General features: G+C 39.1%; 1 protein-coding gene across 2 annotated transcripts in view; it reads left to right on the top strand.

Moving 5' to 3' along the window:
* The window catches only part of LOC144053366 (voltage-dependent calcium channel subunit alpha-2/delta-1), a 91,396-nt gene that overhangs the window by 29,762 nt on the left and 40,132 nt on the right, over positions 1-21,502 (top strand). For both annotated transcript variants that reach the window (XM_077567756.1, XM_077567755.1), the window contains exons 4-10: positions 1,235-1,294; positions 1,740-1,775; positions 3,207-3,336; positions 11,164-11,295; positions 14,530-14,599; positions 16,582-16,632; positions 16,797-16,896. In XM_077567756.1, coding sequence (XP_077423882.1) covers positions 1,235-1,294; positions 1,740-1,775; positions 3,207-3,336; positions 11,164-11,295; positions 14,530-14,599; positions 16,582-16,632; positions 16,797-16,896 — 579 coding nt within the window. The remainder of the gene's footprint in view (positions 1-1,234; positions 1,295-1,739; positions 1,776-3,206; positions 3,337-11,163; positions 11,296-14,529; positions 14,600-16,581; positions 16,633-16,796; positions 16,897-21,502) is intronic.

Raw genomic sequence — 21,502 nt, 5'->3', positions numbered from 1 at the left:
AGTAGTACGCTACGTGTAATTCTCGTAAGTTTGAGTTTGAATTTTTTTTTCTCGAAATATTGCTCCCACCCTCTAAAAATAATATATTTATACGTGGACGTAATACACCGTCGTTAAAATCTCCATGAAAATTTTATATTTTTTTCCCTTTGCAATATTTACAAATATTTTCACCAAATCCCTGAAGTTAGACTAAATGAACAGTATATATATTTTTTTATTTTTGGTGATCACCACTTAGCATGACCTCTTAAAATTCAAATGCAATTTTGGATATGTAATAATGTAATTATGATTCTCGTGGCCTCAATATAGGAGACTAGACTAGTGAAGAGTGAACATGCGTCCTTCAGTGAGGACTGGAATGTTATTTCATCCAAATTTGAAGCTCATTCCTTTAAAATTAGGGCTCCATTGTGTTTAATGGAAACCTGTTCCAATTTGAGCAGCTACTGTTGTCATTTTGTGGTCATTTACATCCAAAAACATGCTTACACATTGAAATTTGCCCTTTGTCTCATCAGATGGTCTCGGATGCCAATCATTATAACAGCACCACTGATTTTTAAAGGAATATTTTACCCCCATAAATCCTATTAGGTTGGATATTTTCTGGACCAAGAAATATAGTATAGCTTCTTACATCAATTGAAGACTCTAAATTCTCAACGGGTGTGAACATGAGTGTGGATTCTTGTTTGTTTCCATGTGCCCTGTAATTGGCTGGCAACCAGTCTGTTGTGTACTCTTCCTCTCGCTGTCAGCTGGGATAGCCCCCAGCTCACCTGAAACCACAGTGAGGAAAAGCAGTATAGAAAATGGACATATAACAAGAGTAGCACCCGCAGCCTTTATTTAGCAGAGTCCTCCTTGAGTGACAAGTGCTCAGTCAGTAATTCACTTGCCTATGACGGGATTCAGCGATGTGCCAATTCGCAGGCTGAAACAACCACACTCACACACACACAAGCAGTAAAACCTTTTCACTCTGACATTATTATGCAGTGCGACGTGGCCTTTTGCCTCACAGTGCTGTAAGACCTTGATAGCCCGGACAGTTTGAGCTGCGCGAGGGCGGGATGGCAGTAATATATCCATGTCTGTAGCTTTTTGTGCACATTCCCAATAATTACACAGACCAATGACTGAGTGGATGTTGCGTAGTTCCCAGACTAAAATCCTTGTCATCCTTGTCCCACCCCACCCTCATCGCCACCCACCTCTTCTCCTCTAGAAACTGGCTACAGCTGCTGAGCAGTTCCAGATGAAACACCAGTGGAAAGATGAGTATGAGGTGAGGAAAAATTGTGGGAGTTGTATTTTTTTATTATTTCTGCATGCATAGAGAATGTGTAGCGATTTGTGACAATAACTGCAACTACAAAAAAGGCAGTAAGAATCAACCACAAGATCAATTATATACACTTCCACTCTTGTTGCAGTAAAAATGATTAAAACTTGCCAATTTTGTCCATTTATAGCCTTATTCTTTCTGATCCAAGCCCAAGTTCATAATAAAATACTGTATGTTACAATAAAATTACATTAGAGAAAGGAATTAAAAACTTAGAAGGGAAACTAAAAAATGTACTTACAAGAAACAATTCTTTAGAGTGTCAAACAGAAGGGTTAAAACAATTTCCCCCAAAACAAAATGAAACGAAAAAATATATAAATATATATTGTTCTTGCCACATTATGGTAATTTTTTGTTTTTTGCTTCATGTGCTTGTTTGCAGGATGATGAAATTGCGTACTACAATTCCAAGGACAATGTAAGTGTTTCTGGGAAGACCTCAAAATTTTGTGTCTGTGAATTTGGACTCTAAATTAAATGATAAAAAATGAACTGAATGATAAAATAAATTACTTATTGTGTAAGTCAGTGGTGGGAAATGTATTATTGCTGCGCTCATGCCGATTCCCCGACCAGACAGATAGTCTTTAATGCTTTACAAAAGCAAATGACGGTTGCATTATCTTCCCAAACTCTTTCACAAAGGTCTTAAAGCCATGAGTGATGATGCAAGAATTAAAACGTTAAGCTGACTGAGCAGTTTAATAGACGGAAATGAGTTTGCATGCACTGCAAGTTAGTGACTGACTCGTTCTTGCGATCCATTTTTAACCAAAGATGCCTTATCAAATATGTCTACACAAACCATTTTCATTCATTATTGTCTAAAACAAACACACATACTTTAAATCTTAAGGCAACATAATACTGCGCGGCTCCACAGTGAGGGAAGAGGCGGTCTTTTACAACACTACATAGACAATTGAGCGTTCAATAAAGTTAATGGATTTGTTCTCAAGTTCTTTTCAACACTTTGAATAAGAGACTACGTGGGGACCGGCCTGGAGTATCTAAAAAAACAAAATTCAAGACAAAGTTTATTAAAAAATTTCATACTCGAGATGTTCAATATCACTTATTCTCCGACCGATACCTGTACAAATATTCACACTTGCGTACTCACCAATACTGAGTTGAGATACCACTTGTGCTTTTAAAATATTACTTTTATTTAACAAACTGACATTTGATTAACAAATGATATGATTTCACATAAACATTTGTATTGGTATTGGCAGAATAATGCAAACCAATCAATAAATAGGGTTTTTAGATTAGAGATGCATAAACCCCTTCAATAAGGACAACAAAGATGACAGTGAAAGTGTGTCCCAAGACTTTTGTCATCCAAGCAACTTTTCAATGGTGACCTCCCTTTCACACTCGCATCCTCATCTTCACACTCTTCACTCTCGTCTCGTACCTTTTTGCTTTCATGCTACGTGGTCTCCTTCAAGGCTTTCTTCTTTTCGTCTTCTTCTTTTGTCGCCTCTAATTCATCCCGCCCCCGCACCTTTTTATTTTGCAGGTGAAGAGGTTCCTGCCATGGTTCTCCTCTAATTGACAGATGAGATAGATGAGGCCACTGTATTGTTGCTTTATTAAGAAGCAAGTGTTCACATGCACTACCGCCCTCCTCCCTTTTTCACTCCTTCTCCATTCGACGTCCTCCAAATCTCAACACATGTTTCTTCACATATTGTCACACCCTTGATGCAAAGCCATACCTTTTCTCCTATTCTTAGGCAAGGTGATAAAATATACGGTAAACCATAACAGGGCAACAAAGGTGAATACAACTGACATCATATATACAATACAACTGATTTTTCATGTTTTTTTTCAATAGCTGGATTCAAACGAAACTGAGGGACGCAAATCTCGACTCCGGCCGGACTTTAAGGAGGATCCGTCCTTTAGACGCCTCACGGACCACAGCCACACGGCCGTGCACATCCCCACCGACATCTATGATGGCTGTGAGTGCACACATGCATGCACACCCACGGTAACCATGGATACAGCTGACACATAAAAACTGCATTAAAAGACGTCGTTGCAGTTTGCGCCTCAATTTGCCATTGGCTTAATAGGGGATAATGATTCCAAACAGAAAATAATGATGCCCTCTTTTAGAGAGTTGTTAATAAGATGGTTATTATTTGTAGTCACCTTACTTGGGTTCAGTTCTTTCTTGCTGATGATGTAAATGGTTGTCTATGTAGATGGGACCATTTTGTCAAAGTTGTATGATGTGGTGGAAAATGGTGGACCCAGAGAAGCAAGAAATTTTTTAAATAAAATTTTATTTATTCACAAACAAACAAAAACAAGGCAGGTGGAATTATAAAAATATTAAATTAACAAAGTCCATAAAAAGCAAGGTCACAAAGTATTACAGAAACTCAACTACAGGAAACATAACATGACTTAAAATGACTAACATGACCCGACACAGACTGACAGAAACCAGTGAACTAAATACAAGACAACAAAGCACATGGACAAGACACAAGTGGCTGGTGAGAGCTGATTGGTCGACACAAGGAACAGGACTGACGAGAACAGGTAGAATTGAAAACGAGTAGACATGATACAAAAAAAAGGACAGGGAAAACATGAAACAAAACTAAATCTAATCAAAACAAAGTCAACAAAAACATAGATCATAAGACGTTTCAGGATTTATAAAATGAAATATATGTTTGTATACATTAAAAAAATAGATAAAGAATTGTACTTAAATCATGGGTATGAACGCCTCGCCTCATGTTTCAAATGTAAAAGATGTGATTTAATTAAACAATTTCATTTAAAAAATGACCAAGAAAATGAACAAGACTCACATTTCACTATTTCCAAGGGAAAAAGCAAATCACATTGCATTCAATAATTCAACACAATAAGTGTGCCTATCTTTTACAGTGACACTTCGGTGGTTTCAGTATATTTAGGCCATCGAGTATTCTTTCAGCTGAGCTATGGTGGTCATAGCTCCTGTTATGAAGACTATTTAAATGTTTAATAGCTCACTGGCTATGTGAAGGCTATGGTGCTTTATTTTATTCTCTCTCTTATTTCTATCCACCGGCGAGTAGTTCTTTTCTTTTCTTTTCTTTTTTTATTCCTCCATCCCATCTGTTATAAGTTTGCTGGCTTAACAGGGTTACACAAAACAGCCGTCAATATTTTCACCAAAGTAAAACACAATAATGAAACAAGTCAAAAACATGAGTGTGCCACAGTCTTTACCCGAGACCCTAATAACGACTTTTTGTGTATGATGGCATATTCAAGTTAAACAGTCAACAGTTTATTTATTTATTATTATTTGCTGATTGGCTTTGGTTTGTCTCCTTCACCCAGCAAGGAATTTAAAATGAATGGTTTGCTTTACTGGCTTTTAATGGTTGAATACCAATCATAGCTTATGTTTTAATTACTGCAATTATAAGGTCATTAAATTAATCTAATGCTAATACCAGTATTTTTGAATGGTGCTGCTGCATTTTTTTACATTAGCAATAGACAAATATCTAATGGAGTGCAGGTCAACTCTGATGTGGTTGTCCATCCATCCATCCATTTTCTTAACCGCTTAGTGCTCCCAAGGGTCGTGGAGGTGATGGAGCAATTAGTTAAAATAAAATAAAATAAAATAAAATAAATGCTTGTTTGCCTCATTACATGTTTACACAAAATATTCTGGATTCTTTATTTTATTTATTCATTTATTTGTTACTTTTACAATGAAGCACTAAAAGTAAACCTGAATCTCTTTTTTAAAGCTTAAAAATATAAGAAAATCTCTGAAAAACTGCTTCCAAAGGGAGTTCCTCTCTAAATCTCTGTAAAGTGGTAATACATATATATATATATATTTTTTTTTTTTTTTTTTTGGACACACCACAACGACTGTGTGGCACCGTGACTTACAGCTTTTATTAATTACAATTCTGTGAAATGTGATGATTCAGCATTCACACAAAGGAAGGGGACTGTGGAATGGGTTAAAGTCCTGTTGTGGACCCATCTGGTCCCAAGGTTAGACCCCTGACCTTTTTGTTGGACTTCACACATAGCAGGAAATACGGGGGCAGTTGTCCTCTATTTTCTGACTCTGAAAGTTCAGGGCTTGTTTGTTCACTTGGGTTTGAACCTGTCGTGACTTTGTCCTATTTTACCGTTCCTGTGACAAATCCCTGGCTATATTCTGGGCTGGGTGCCATAATACTTCACACTCCTAGATGCCGTGTATTGCTTGCAAGTAATGAATATCAGAGCTGCTGGATGTTCTGATGGCTCAATGGGGACAAACGTCTGTTTACACACTCACATCATGGGCAGTTTTTGCAGTATGGGGAACAAAAATCAAGCTATCTATGTAATATGAATTCAGAAGATGTGAATTTTCATGCATAGGCCCACATGTTTTTTTTTTTTTTTAGTAATTTCATGGGTCGCCTTGCTGTATCAGGACCATAAACTACTCCTGACGAAGGAGACACCAAAACATGAATGTAGGAATTATCTATAGCTTAAAAAAAATAGTATTAGCCCATATGACATGCCTATCGAAAAAGAGAATTTTTGAACCAATTTAAGATTAAACAGAGTACTGTTGACCAATTTAATAAAATTGCTTAATGTGGTAACACATGATTGAGTTAAATTAATCCAAAGTGATATATTAAGTTAATTAAATTAATCCAGAGTGAATGTATTAAGTTTAATTAATTATGGGTTCATTCAACTTAATATATTTGTGTGTTACCACTTGAAGCAAGAGTGAATATATTAAGTTTAATGAATTCATAATTAATTAAACTTAAATTAACTTTGGATTAATTTTATTAATTTAATATATCACTTTGGATTAATTTAATTCAATCATGTGTTACCATTTTTAGTTTTATTAAATTGGTCAACATTTCTCTGTTTAATCTTAAATTGGTTCAGCAATTCTCTTTTGAATCGAGTCCGGGCTTCGGCCTTCCTGGGTGGAGTTTGCATGTTCTCCCCGTGCTTGCGTGGGTTTTCACCGGGTGCTCCGGTTTCCTCCCACATTCCAAAGACATGCATAGCAGGTTAATTGAACACTCCAAATTGTCCATAGGTGTGATTGTGAGTATGGTTGTTCGTCTCTGTGTGCCCTGCGATTGGCTGGCAACCAGTTCAGGGTGTACCCCGCCTACTGCCCGAAGCCAGCTGGGATAGGCTCCAGGACCCCCGCGACCCTAGTGAGGAAAAGCGGTCAAGAAAATGGATGGATGGATGGATGAATTCTCTTTTGAGAGTGTGGTTTTCCGTCAGTGTGTGTGTCTGCCCGGGTATTCATGCTTTATGGGTACAAAAAATGTGTAGTCCATCATGGCGACTTCTTGCAGCGTGGGAACAAAAAATCAGGAAAACCAGGGTTCATGAGATTTTGTACATATTACATTTTTAGCATTCCCCCATGTGCAGCTCCGCCGTACATATGCGATATCGAGTGTGCATGTCATTAGTGAGCTTCTGACATGCACTTGACACACTAAACTATGGAATGCTTTCCCCGCTGAACTTAAATTGGAGAAGAATAAAAGTGTCTTCAACAAAAAACACAGTGGCTGAAGTCGGGCTAAAACTGTCTCATTGAATGAAAGAGATTAGTTAGCACTATTAACTGTACAGGACAATAACTCGTGTTATATTATTGTGTATTGTTGGAAATTGATTTGTGATTTTAATGACTCTCGTTTTAGGCTGTCTTTTACATTCGCCCAAGGGACTGCCAATGAAAATTAGCTTGACTTAGCTAACTTGGGCACATTTACATTGTAAAATGTTGATTAATGTGCATTGTCCATTTCAAATAAATACATTTAAACACACCAAAATCAGAACAAACGCATAGCAACCTGAATTTTTTATAAAGCTCTTTTTTTCCCTTCGAAGCATATACAGGGCTGGCTGGCTGACTCCAAAGTAAATTGTATTACAGTTACACGGTTGAGATGTGATGAAGGCATGGATTACTGTTTCAAAGTGCAAATTTAATTACCTTAAAATTACCCCAAATCTGAACCCTGTCAGAGAAACCCATTGAGATGAATGTAGATATTCTGAATAATTATATAAAGTGTGTGTGCGTGTTAGTGTGTGTGTGTGTGTGTGTGTGTGTGTGTGCGTGTGTGTGTGTGTGTGTGTGTGTGTGTGTGCGTGCCTAAAACTCAATTTGCTTGGAGATTCTGCCTTAAGCTGACACCGAGCAATGCTAGAGATGTGTTGTTTGGCACTTTTGATGAAAACTGATTGTAGACATGCATCAGTCTGCACGTGGGCCAACAGCCGTCCTTGCATATTTTTTGCAGCCAGCCGCCTGCCTTCTCCACAGAACATATTCTTCTGAGCGCTCTGAAGGGAAAAGAAGACATTTGTACGCTGTTGAGGCTTCAACTCGCCCAATTTGATCTCCACCCCATAAATGTTCCCGGAATAGCCTTTTCTCAGACAGGGGGGCGAAATTGGATTTTCTGGGTAAAGTGGGAGGCGGGGTTATGAAATCACCCCCATACTGGCCTGCTGTGAGACTGGAAATACAGCAGATGACGAACGCATCACAATGGCTTCATCTTTTTGGCTAAATGAGGGAAAAGGAGGGAGTGTGGAGTGGAGCGTAATTGTTATGTTTCCAGCAGTAGATGCTCTCAAATAACTTTTTAAATGTTTCTCAACACATGAGCCAAAATAATATGGGCTTTGATTTCATAACAAAATGTTGGATAGTTAGGAAACCAATTATATGAATGTCGGAGTTATTTTTTAGCTTTTTTATTTTTTTTTACAAAGCAATGGCGCATACCGTCTATGCATGTTTTCTGTGAGTTTGTGTTTATTACTATTTATGGTTCTATGGGAACAAAATGTTGCTTACGTCTTCATACAGTATTTCAGGGACCACTTGTGGTGTGAGGATCACAAATCATGAGACCCATTCTATTCATTAGGGAGTTATTTTGAAGTTGAATGTTATGGCACATATCATTGATACATGTTTTTCACATCTGTGACGACAAAGTCAAAGTAAAGTGTTTTCTTTTATTCATGGTTTTGTGGGGATTTCTTTCACATTTACATTCCGAGGACCTCACAGGGTTCAGGAACCATAAATCAGGGGAAACATCCGAACACGATTTCTGGAGCTAGTATGAAGGTCATTTTTCCTCCCAATGGCCCATAAGGTTGGACTGTTGGGGTTAAGGGCCCAATTGCAGGGAAGCAAGGCAGGAGTGCTCTCGAAAAGAAAATGGCACTTAACTAAAAATACATTATTTAGCTAATGAAAAGAAAAGATACAAAGTAAAAAGTAACAAACAAACACTCACACTAAATTCACCAGGAAAAAAAGACGTGACAACAGACAAGTATTACATCCTACCATTCAACAAAGACTGAAAGCAAGCGTGGAACTAAATACAAACAAACTGGAGAGACAGCGAGGAACACTCGAGTGGCCGAGAGAGCTGATTGTTAGACACGAGGGACCAGGCTGATGAGAAAAGTAGACAGAAAACCCATTACATAAAACAAAACTAATTGTATTCAAAACAAAGCAAAATTCCAAATTACAGATCATGACACATCTTTTTAGACAATCACTTCTTGGGCTGTGAGGACCCAAAATCAGGTCCCCAAAACGGAAATATGAATGAAGGAGCTATTCGGAAGCTGATTTCTTTCAAATACATACACAGAGAGATACATCTGTCACACACGGTCCTAGAGTTATTAACCATATGTTTAATATTCTAGTTAGTGTGCAGTCATCTAGTCATCCAATTCATGCTATTGTATTTAATTACACTATGAATTAATCTCTGGCAGACTGTGTTCAATGCAGAATCCATACAGTATAATGTTTTATTATCCCGAACAATGTATATGTAAAGCTATTTTAGTCTATAGCTCCATTGTAACTTTTAGCCTCGAGCAATTTGAACTTTTCTCATTATGCACCGCTGGCTATAGTGTTATTTTATCCCTCCCCATTTAGAATTCTGCACTTAATGAGGTAAATGCATAATCTGCACACTCACACTCGCACACACACTGGACACACACTCACATGCACACGCACGCTCACACACACACGCGTATGTTTATATTTAACAACAATAAAATAGCCACTCTTGGTAAAGCGAGACTTCATTTAGTGCCGCCTCGAGAGGCGCGCATGCAAATGGTAGTGTTTGCACATCAATGAGCCACGTCACAATCAATACAGTAAATTCCCATCTATTTCACACACGTACCTTTAAAGAAGTTTACAGCCAAGAAGAAATAACAACAACACTTTACTCTATGGAGGTTGTCCTCTGTGCCAAAATTAAAAATGCAAATTTATTTTACTATAATGTGTTGTACTGTGCCCAAACTATTCCAAAACATTCTGATTACTATCACATTTATGGAATATGTGTTGAGTAGAAAAATCCAACCGCTTGGATCCATCTCAGGGGGCAGCCATTTTGCCACTTACTGTTGACTGAGTAGGATCAAATACTGACCAATCCTGGCTCCGTTTCAGGAAACAGTTGAGTTGTGATTGGTCGTTACCTGGCTATTTTGGCACTTAAAATAACATCCAACAATTTTTTTGTGCTTTTCAACATACGTCACAACACCATCAACAAAACACTGAACATTATTTTGGCAAATGCCAAAGCCGTTGATTACCTTGATGTGCTTGTCGCATTACTCACATTTACATATAGTGTAGTAAAGTCAAAACTAGACAAAACTGAATACTATTATCTTTGAAAGGGAAAAGGGTTTGATACAGCTATTGTATGCGGTCTCCCGAGGCCTACCTAATGAAGTGTCAGGTATAACTTGAACAATGCAATGTTTAACATAATCTCTACTGTCAGGCAAACGAGGCACGTGTGCAAATATAATATCCTCCGCAGAGGTAAGGAGACTAAAAATGAGGAAGAAGTGAAGAGGAAAAAAAAGAGTGTAGTGAGAAGCTGATCCAGTTTGGGGGCGCCCAGTGTTGCCTCCCTGCCCCCATCCATCATTGTGAGTGTTACATGGCTCTGGGCTGTCCAAGTGCTGTGTCACTGCATCCATAATGCCTGTTGCCTCCCACAACACACACTATCAATCAGCTGCTATCACACACACATGCACACCCACACACACTTATAGATGTTATACATTGTTTTGAGGTAGAAATGAACAGGTTCATTTTTGTGAGGGAATATAAATGTATTTTATCAAAAATTTCCACACGAGTTCATATTTGCTGAAGCTGGGAAATTTCAATGATGTGTATTAAGGTGTTTATTCTTGTATTTTATAGACATTTTTACGCGTGCTGCAAAGCTCACTTGCTCTCTGATTGCACCAAAGCATGAAAAATTAAGAAAACAGGGTCAGCAACATCTTGAATGATGTCATAGTCGAATATGTTAAGTCTCTTGAAATGATTTTACAGCAGTAAAATGTATAGCACACTACTGATGCTTGATAGCAGGCTAGCCACTATTTTGCTAAATTACTCAAAAACGACTGAAACACTCTATACATATGTAATAAAGTGTCTTCCACAAACCTAATGAAGGAGTGATTCCCACTCTGTCCCTCTAGTGAGTCTTGCGATCTCTCTGCAACTATTTACAACATCCACGCCATTTATGACCTACTAGCTCAAGGTCATCATTTTCCGGCCAAGTCAGCAGTAGTCACATAGGAAGAAGCTTGGTGCCTAATGTTTACAAACATTGTGAAAAAGTACATCGCAATCTGTCTTTTGTTTTTAGCAACCATTGTGCTGAACGAGTTGAACTGGACGGAGGCACTGGAGGATGTGTTTAAGAAAAACAGAGAGGACGATCCCACGCTTCTTTGGCAGGTGTTTGGAAGTGCTACTGGTCTAGCCCGCTACTACCCAGGTATGCAAAAGAAAGTACAGCGAGGTCTTCACATTCCGAGTAAGATGGTAGGTATTAAGAGCGGAAGTTTGGCAGAAAGAGTTTAGTAGATAAACAGAGTGAGCAACTTGAGAAGGTACACCAGGTTGAAATGTTCAGAGTTGCTTCAATTTCCATTCATCTATTATCTGGCGTCACGTCAGAGGGGCAGAAACCTAAGCAGAGAAGCCCAGACTTACCTCTCCCCAGCCACTTCGTCCATCTTTTCCGGGGTTATTCTGAGCCATTCCCAGCTGGAAGACATATAGCTGTATTTTCATAACTGCGTGTGGTGTAACTGTACGGAGGCATGTTAGACCCGATGTTGGTATTTCACAGATGAACACAGCTCGGCCAACTTCAGTTCTTGGCCAATCAAAGTGGCTTCTTCCATTGCCTTTAGGGCAGCTATGGATCAATTCGTGGAGTGAGTCGTCCAGTGACCGAAACATCAGCAGTTCGAATCCTGGCTCCTACTATGTGTCGTTGAGCTGTCCTTGGGCAAGACACTGAACTTTAAATTGCCTCCAGATCGGCATTGCAAATGAGAAACTGTTCTCATTTTTTTTTTACATGGTTAGACAAAGAATGAATACATGAATAAATGAATGCAGTGTCCTAGTGGAACACTGCTGTAGACACACGGCAGAAGCACATCTACACCATGAAGTGATCCCCCCCATAACTGCCATCCATTGGGATGAATTAAAATATGCAATAGGTACAGTGATTCAGAGGGTCTGACGCCTGCTGTTGACATATTTACGAATAAAACATGCTACATGCTACATGCTACACCAGCTGGGTCTATTTCACAAAGTAAGGTTTAGTGAGAACCTTGGGTCAAGAAACTCTGAAATGTGGGGAAACTCTGCGTCTTCCGTTTCAGAAAGGGAGGTAACTGAAACCAGAGGAAAAGAGGGAACTCTTGCATGGTTCATAAAAAGAGGTAATTTAAGCCCTCAGTCATTTACCATAGTAACAGTCTCCATGAACCTAACCTGGTTGGTAACAGGTTTTTCTACAATAAACCTCTAGGTTTTCTCTGTACCCGCCTCCTTTCAACCACACACGACATTTGATTTCCTCATTCATTCAGTCCGCTGCGGTGACTTTTTGCGTAAATGCGCTTATAGTCTATAGTGTAAAGTCTTTTGTCACAAACGTGGCATGTCATTTTGACAATGACCCTATTGATGAAGGTGCCGCAATATTGCGCAGGGAATTCATTGCGAGATTTTTTGATATGCTGGTATTTTTAGACAGTTATCCTTTTGAGCGGTACCTCATCGCAGTCCATCATCTACATACACAACTTAATCCGTCCTTACATTTGCAACATTACCAGTCGTATATATCACATCCCAGCATATATTGTGTGATACGCACTGTTTTTTTCTTATACCCGTTTGAATGATGTTTTTATATTTCATCTTAAGTCAAGTGCGATTCTCCCCCGCATGATTGCACCTAAATGAAATGAATTCATGAGCTACAATTCAACAGGTTTCCCCTGTAATATTATTGTGATTGCAAAGGACTACATTTAAATGTACGCATTAACACGAGCAGCAACGTTCTCCCACGCCGCCTTCCTCTATGTGGAGCCGCTGCGGTGTTGCACTTTTTTTCTAAATATATGTTCAAATTCGCCATATGATCGCATTACAATTTTCAGAGGGGTAAAATAAAAGCGGAAGCAGAGGGCAGCTTCCCCGTTGCCGTGGTGACTAGACGCATCGAGGCTCCATTAAGGTGGTCTTGGAGTGATAACTCCATGTGAAACTACTCTGTGTTGATAAAACTATCTTAAATCAGCTGTCCTGGAACCGAAAACGCAGAGTTTCCTCTCTCAGTATATGTCAACTCGCTGTTCAGGGTTAGTCTCAGTGTTTGTTGAACATGCATTGTGAAATGGACCCCAACTGTCTTGTACACCCTGCACCGGTGTTAGATGTGGTCTGAGATTTAGATTGATTTCCTGCCACCAAATGGTCACTCTGTAAATCCCATCTCCAACACACTCCTTCTACTGCCCCGACCCATCCAGCTTGGCGGACATTGGTCTGCCAAATGATATGTGAGCGTGTTTTGCATTGATATGAAAATCAGGACTTGCCGGCATTCGCACCACAGTGCATATGCGCTGTCTACGAAAATAGAGCCCAGGGTCTCTTCCGCGTGCTCTAGGTCTTCCTCCAGTCCTCCTCCCAGTGGAACGTGGCCTAAACACCTCACCAGAGAAGCTTTCAGGATCCTAACCAGATCCCAGAGCCACCTCATCTGACTCTTCCCCATACAGACAAGAAGTGGCTTTGCTCTGAGCTTCTCCTTTCCCTCATTTCAGCTGATTGTACCCGCAATCTTGCTCTTGCGATCACGACCCACAGTTCGTCACCAAAGGTGATGGTGGGATCGTAGGTCAACCGCTAAATCGAGATCTTCGCCTTTCGGCTCAGCTCCTCCTGGTCCAGAGTTTGCATCACTGCAGAGTGCAGACGCTTAAACGATCCACCTGTCAAGCTCCTGCTCCATTTTCCATATTACATTTTCATTATGTCTCAGTGGAATGGCCAACATTTTTTGTCTATGCACATTTATTATCCTGCTCAAATCAACAGTTTTCTCTGCTGAGTACGATACATAAAATCCATTTTGAGTGTTTTTTTAATTGAAATGACCTTGACCCTATAGTCACAGTCTGCAATATGCTCATATCAGTACATACAAAAGCTCAACATATCCCATACAACACAGTCCTATACGAACCAATCATCCATGCTTAAGCTCCATAGTGTTTTCTATTCATGACATCGTCTGTGTGTGTCACAGGAGAGGTTGATGTGCAATATTCCGGAATGATCACTGGCTTTGTCTACTTTATTACACTGTGTTTTTAAATACTACTTAGCATGCATGAAGAGCGGGCTCACTCTCTCATGCGTGCTCGCTTTTCATGCTCCCCCACTCTAATACCAAACTGGTGATTGTCAAAGCAATTAAATTAAGTCCACACGTCTTGTCAAGAATTATATTCTGGGCTCTACGATTTGATGATATGTAACATGGCATCCAGAAATCTGCCATTTTTGTCACCATGCAGTATGTCATACAGCCTGACATGAAGGGTGGGTCATACATAAAATAAGCAATTAGTAGTTTTATCTCCTGGCTGTGTGAGACAGGTGTAATCAACACACTTTTCATGTCCTGCAGCGTCTCCCTGGATGGATGCTCGCAAGACGCCCAGTAAAATTGACCTGTATGATGTACGCAGGAGACCGTGGTAAGAGATCACACTACATCATTGCTTACTGCTTGGAAGCCACAACATGGCTCATTGATTTGAATCCGAAGGACAATGCTATTTCTGGAAGGTTTTTGCTGGAGTAAATTAACAAGATTTATGTATTAATACTATAATCCACTCACTGGCTCTACCTGCACAGTCCACCTGCACAGACTACTTATAAAGATGGCTTTAAAGTCATCCCCAGTTCCAGACTACCTCCGCAATAAGTGATATCCGAAATAAAAATACCATATATAAAGACTCCCTAAGTATGTTTTTATAGCATTGACAACACTCATTTTTTAATGTCTTAATACACACTTTTAAAATAATACAAGCATATTCAGCCCTTTAATGGCCGGATTAAGAATTAGTCATTGGGAAAAAAAATTGCCTTGCATTTCCTGAGTATTAGGGACACAAACAACAACAAAATATAAAAATAAAAATACCTAAAATGCGTTAATGAGTTGAAGTTCATTTCCAAACAAATGCCTAAAATTTAAAAACATTCTAAAGTTAGTGTGCCAAACGGATACAGTGGCCTTTAAAGAGTTTTAAATAAATTGAGAGCACAATGGATCGAACAAGTATATTGTACAAACAGTGTAACTGTGTACCAATCCTTCTAAGTGTTTAAAAGTAAAGAAATCCCTTTTTTCCCCCAAACTATCATCTGACATTGACAATTATGCCCAAAGATGCACAAAATCAACCTTGAGCTATTGCCTTCTGTAGGTGTAAAAAGCAGAAGTGAAGAAAATGTGAAGAAAATTGAATAATCTTCAGCAAAAACTGGACTAAACTGAAATAATTCCTGTTTTCATTCTTCTTCTTTCAAATTTATAGTGTAAAAAAACAACAACAGTGTGCCGCTATTTAGTGGTCAACAGTGGAATTACACCCAAAATAAATGGGAAACGATAAAGGTACAAACTGTACAAGAAAAACAAATCAGAAAAATAACAAAACACATTTCACTACACCCGGCCACCTTCAGTTCACAGGTTACCTCGCAGTGAAAGTACAGGTCATTTTTGTCTTTTGCTCACATTCTGTGCCATATTTTGCCAAATTTCTTTCTTCAGACCTTGGGCCCTAAGAAAGTGCATGTTCAGAAGAAGCAGATGATATCAATTGAAGTAACTCAACCAAAAAATAAATAAATAAGTAATTTAGAATGAACTCTAAAATATACAGGAGAGGCCAGAATTGGAGTTATGTGCTCCCTCCTACAAGAGCCGTTAAGGAGGTGAGCAGCAGCGTTTAGGACCGCTTGAGGGAGGACTGGCTGACAACAAAATAAAGTGCATTACAGTAATATATGTAACAAAGGCATTAATTACGGTTTGTTAGTGCTTTTGTGAAAGGAGAAGCTTTACTTTGGACAGCTGCCTAAGATTATTATGAAAAAAATCTGGCTTGAAATTACAACAGCAGCACCAATTTACTGTTTGTTTACTTTAAATAAAAACAAGATTTTAAAGTTTAAGCTCCTAAAAACAACAAGAGCAAGATGTGCATGTAGTTGACTTGGTGAAGCAATCTCAGTGTTGTATTTCTACGATACATACTATACTGAAGCAGAAGTGGTCGATAATACCAGCCAGGAGCATTTAAATAATTTCTAAGCTTTGGACCTCTACTCACGAAAAGATGGAGAAGGTGCTGCAAGGAAAAACATGTGGTAAAAAAAAAAACAGTGAAGATGAAGTTCAGTGAAAGTGGCATGTAAAAATGTGTTGCAATGAAAGAGGCTCTTATTTTGGGTATGTTTTCAGACAGTGAACTACTGCACAATGCTATTTCTATAATTAAAAAAAGCATGCAACACAAAATGTTGGTAGCTGACGTGATTAATGGCAATTCTGTTCATTTCACTGGGAAAAAAATATTTGAGCTACAGGCATGGTAGGGAATGAATTAATCCCGTAAATCAAGGTACCACTGTGCTTACTGGTTAAGTGTGTGTGCAGGTATATTCAAGGAGCCGCCTCGCCCAAAGATATGCTAATCCTGGTGGACGCGTGAGTAACACAAATGTCATTGAGCCATCCCCTTATGATTTACCCTGATCATAACACATTTAATTTCTCGTCTTATTCATCGCCACCCCCATTTTGTGCCTCCCATTGGTCTTACCTGACAAACACGAGTGCAGCAGAATGATATCGTCATCTTGTTTATGCAGGAGCGGCAGCGTTTCCGGTCTGACGCTCAAATTGATCCGGACGTCGGTCAGCGAGATGCTGGAGACATTGTCGGATGACGACTACGTTAACGTGGTTTATGTGAGTGCTGATTCAGATGCTTTAAATCCTACCAATTCAATTTTCATGCGAACATTTTGCACCATTGACTTTTTTTTGTGGCAATTTTGGCTGTGTCGAATGGCAAAAGGTGGAATTTACCAAAGGATATTCCACTTTGAGAATATCAGGAATACTTCCTGAAAATAACCTAAAATGGCAAATCTACTCCCCAAAAATATAAATTTGTTCATAGTGACAAGAAATGTCTCCTTAAAAATATTGTTTTTGATCTTGTTATGATGTTGATTTGTAATTTTCCACTGCTGCTTTTTGCCTATTCAAAGCGTGTAACAAAAATCAGACGCTGTACTGTTTCCGCGAGTGTGCCTATACCAACTGAAACAATAACTTCTCTTAAACGGCCATATAAATACCGGGGGCAGCAGCTTTAGGAGGGAAGCCCAGACTTCCCTCTCCCTAGCCACTTCAACCAACTCCTCCAGCGTGATCCCTAGGCATTCCCAGGCCAGCTGAGAGACATTGGAGTGAACATTGGTGAGGGTCGGAACGTAGATTGACCTTTTGGCTCAGCCCCTTCTTCAGCACAACGGACTGATACTTGCTAAAGATATTTTTAGAGAACATATTTTAATGGGTACAAATTCCAAAAATCAGTGTCTGATATTTATATATTTTGGGCTAATATCGTTTTTTTGATTTGTTCAAATGTGAAAACTACTAATATCATTCTTTACGGATGTTTTTGAGTAAATATATCCACCAAATGGTATGCAGTGAGGCAAAATGTCACATTGTTTACTGTTTTCAGCAAATACTCATTGCTACTTAAATTATAACTGATTTAGCTTCAGTAGTTAATTTTGGAAGATGAACTCATTTAAAGAGTACAGTAATAGCAACACATTTATTATACTGTATACTATTATTTCTACAACAGTTTTTGGTATACTGGTATTTTTTTAAGGGTTTTAAGGGTTCTTAAGGGTTTAGCAAACACACGAGCAAAGACACTCCACCCCACAATTGCTTTGTCTCACACGCACGTACATGCACGCACACGCAAGCAGTTCCCAGAGATGGATGACATGTAATGAAGTATGGATTTCTGCCACGTCTGGCCACCTTCAAGCAGGCCTTTAATGAAATGCCTGCTGCTCTATTTGGTGCACTGGATGAAACTTTAAACTCTCATCGCCGCCCTCTCTTTTTATATACTGCATGCACAAAAGTATTGTGACATCCAGCCAACTTTCTTTGCCACCCTTGCGTTGGACAAAAATAATTAAAACTCAATCTGAAGCAGTTAATTTGTCATCTCTATTACTTTTGCCCATTCGTCTCTTTGCATCTATGACCAATGCGTGTACCCTTTCCATGTGCAATACAGCAACTTTTCCATTTTTATCTTTTCGCGTTCTCTCCCTTCACTTGTTCTTCTCTCATCGACCAATCACTCCCACGACTCGCTGCGCTTTCATCCCTCAAAACCTTCCAGGCCTGCGATTAAGCGTCCAAAGAACCAATCAAGAGGCTGAGTGGTGTGTCGATAGTGGTGTGCTCCTGTAGATGAAGTGTTTGTTGTGACGGAGCCTGCAGATTGGAGCTTTGGACTCCCTCAGGGAAGTTTTGTTTTTCTGAAAACAATGTCGGGTTCTCAGTGGACGTTCTGCGAAGATCTTTACCATCCATTAGGCTGTCCTTTGTGTTTCTAAGAATGGAACAGATACGGTCAAACAGAGAAGTGACATAGATGCTTAAAAAGTGGTGGTTGGTTCATGGTTTTAGGATATTGTCTGTATTTATTTTTAACCATAGACATGTCACCTTGTAAGAAAGCTATTCACGTTATATCAGTAGTTCTTAAAGAAATGTTTCAGGTTGACTTTCACTTTAAGGAACGGATATTTAAACACAAACATTGAAGCAAAGCATGCAAACAATCAACATAACAAGTAAGTAATAAGTCATATATTTGTTATCCTTAACAATAATTTAACTAATATTAGAACAGATTACATAGTCTCTTAGAGTTGTTTAATGGAACTCTTCTTCACTTGTCTGCATGACTTTATTACAATGGGAGCTGCAATTAATTGATCATGATGCATCAACTGTTTATTTCTGTGCGACTGTATTCGCTTTAGTATTGTGCTTTACTGATTGGTCAGTTGGTCAGTCCAAGGGTTATGCAGTCACCATCCTCCTAAATCCCTTAAATGCCGCTCCCCTCAAAAAACTATTAAAAAAACAGCAGATTAACTGAGGTCACTCTCAGAAGTCATCATTTTGTCTCGGTATCGCCCTCTCAGCACGTCTGTCTTTTCATCCGCGGGCTCGCTCGAAAATCTCAAACACTGGTGCATGCCACCTGGAGGTGTCGGAACTTGACATGCCATCATTAATATCAAATGTGAGCAATGAATCCTCCCTCATTAACAGCAGCCAAGGGACCGAGTTGGCATTTGGTCAAGGAAGACACTCTCACACTCACATGCACACGTCTACACTCCCTCGACAGCTGTTGTAGGTCAGAGGAACGCCTGTTGGCTACTCCTTCCCATTCTTCACTTGTGCTCATCTTTTCCTCTTTCATGTGTTTTCTCTTTTCTCCCACTTTTTTCCCGTCTGCTCCTTTGGAGCCTGATTTACTAAAGGTTTGCTCGTTCTAAAACGGCTCAAACTTGATTGCTCATGCAAACAGATGATCTAGTGAGCAGATGAACGCCAAACAAATTTCGCCTATTCTGGGAGGAGTAAATACAAATAGTTGTTCAATGTGATTTGATCAAACCTGAGCAGGGTTGCAAAATGGGGAAAACATATATTTTCTGCTCCATACATTTTTAAAATGCCAGAAGCAAAGATTAGTGCAACATATTTTAGATTGAGAAATGAATAATCTCAGGGCTGAGCCAGTCGCAAGAAGGAGTCATGCCGTATCACCTATGATAAACTACATTTTACACTTTCGGTGCTCACTAATATGTTCTAAACTACCCAAAGCACAAAACCTACTTTTAAATACAACCGCTTTTACACCTGTTGCCCACAGTGCGCAAAATCGGTTCGAGTGACTAAATATAATTTGACGTCCCCATAATGGGATCTTCAATAAACCAGGCCCTTGTTTTCACTGCTCTATGTCCAGCAGGCAGCCAGGCCGGTGAGTGCCAACTGGAGCAAGGAAGTGTTCAGGTCTCATTAACACCAGTATGATTAGCCTTGAGCCTTGCGTCATGGCTAATCCAGTCTGTGTAAAACATGGGGTGTTTCACACAAACATACAGTAAAGTTGTTGTAAAAGGACCTTCAAACTGAAGTGTTTTTTTGGGGGGGAAAGATTCTATCTATCTATCTATCTATCTATCTATCTATCTATCTATCTATCTATCCATCCATCCATCCATCCATCCATCCATCCATCCATCCATCTATCTATCTATCTATCTATCTATCTATCACTGCATTCAAGAAAATCGGAATGATGCCCAACATTTTCCGAGTTACTGTAATTAAAATGACTGGGAAACACAATAAAGAGCAGAAACAGGGAACACAATGTACAAGCTCCCCTGACCGACATTGCGGCTTCTTTCTCACTTGCAAATGTCAATGATCACAAACATGCAATGGTTACTCGTAACGGATCAAGCGAGAATAACTTTGGGCATTAAACCATATGCTACTATGCTAAACACACAGACAAAAATGTTTGTTTCTTTTGATTCATTTATTATTTCATTTACAATTCAAATGCTGCTTGGAAGAATCTTAAGGGCTCTGTTGATCCAATCACTTCTCACATTTCCTCAGACAAAGTAGTTGTAGTAGTAGTAACATACAGTACATCACCGGAATATAATGTACCATCCATACACTACTGACAAACATGATGAAAAAACAGCTGCTCAATAAAAAAGGTACATGAGACCCATTTCGGAAACCCTTTCACTCTCAATTCAACTCAACTCAATAAAACGATTTTACAACAGCCGCAGCTGGAACAAAGCACCGTACACAAAACATAAAATAATTATAAATAACCGAACAAATTATTGTTCTCCCTTCAAAATACAAAACGCCATACTATAGCTCTCTCCACATTGGCACTTCACATCCAGACTATGCAGAGGAGGAAGAATGAAGTCTCCATTGACCAGTGTCAGAATGCTGGGATGATAGAGGTCGCGATCCCAGCGTGTAGGACGTCACTCACGATTTTATACATGCTGAGTTTGAAAGTAAATACGCAACTGTAGTTTTCTAACAGATAGTTAGTCCATTGGCAAGAAACAAATACAGTACGAGTGGTTCAATTTTCATGTCCCGACTGGTCGTCTTTTTGCTTCACTTTACTCTTTAGCACAGACTCTCATTCATTTGGCATAAAACCACTGCCCTCGTATGATTGTCAGGGCCAAAAATGCTGAAAACAGTTACAAACACAAACACACAATGAATATTAGTTGTTCTCTCTTTTGGTACTTTTCTAAGATCAGAATGAAAATTTGCAAAACAATTAAGTGAAAAAGAAATTTTCTTTTGCAAAATCCTTACTTCATCTCTCAAAAAGTAAATGTTTGCGCCATCAGTACGACATATCTTTGTGTCATTTTGTACGGAT

The sequence above is a fragment of the Vanacampus margaritifer genome, chromosome 6, assembly GCF_051991255.1.
Source record: "Vanacampus margaritifer isolate UIUO_Vmar chromosome 6, RoL_Vmar_1.0, whole genome shotgun sequence".
Taxonomy (NCBI): Eukaryota; Metazoa; Chordata; class Actinopteri; order Syngnathiformes; family Syngnathidae; genus Vanacampus; species Vanacampus margaritifer.
This window is presented reverse-complemented; position numbering and strand designations above follow the sequence as displayed.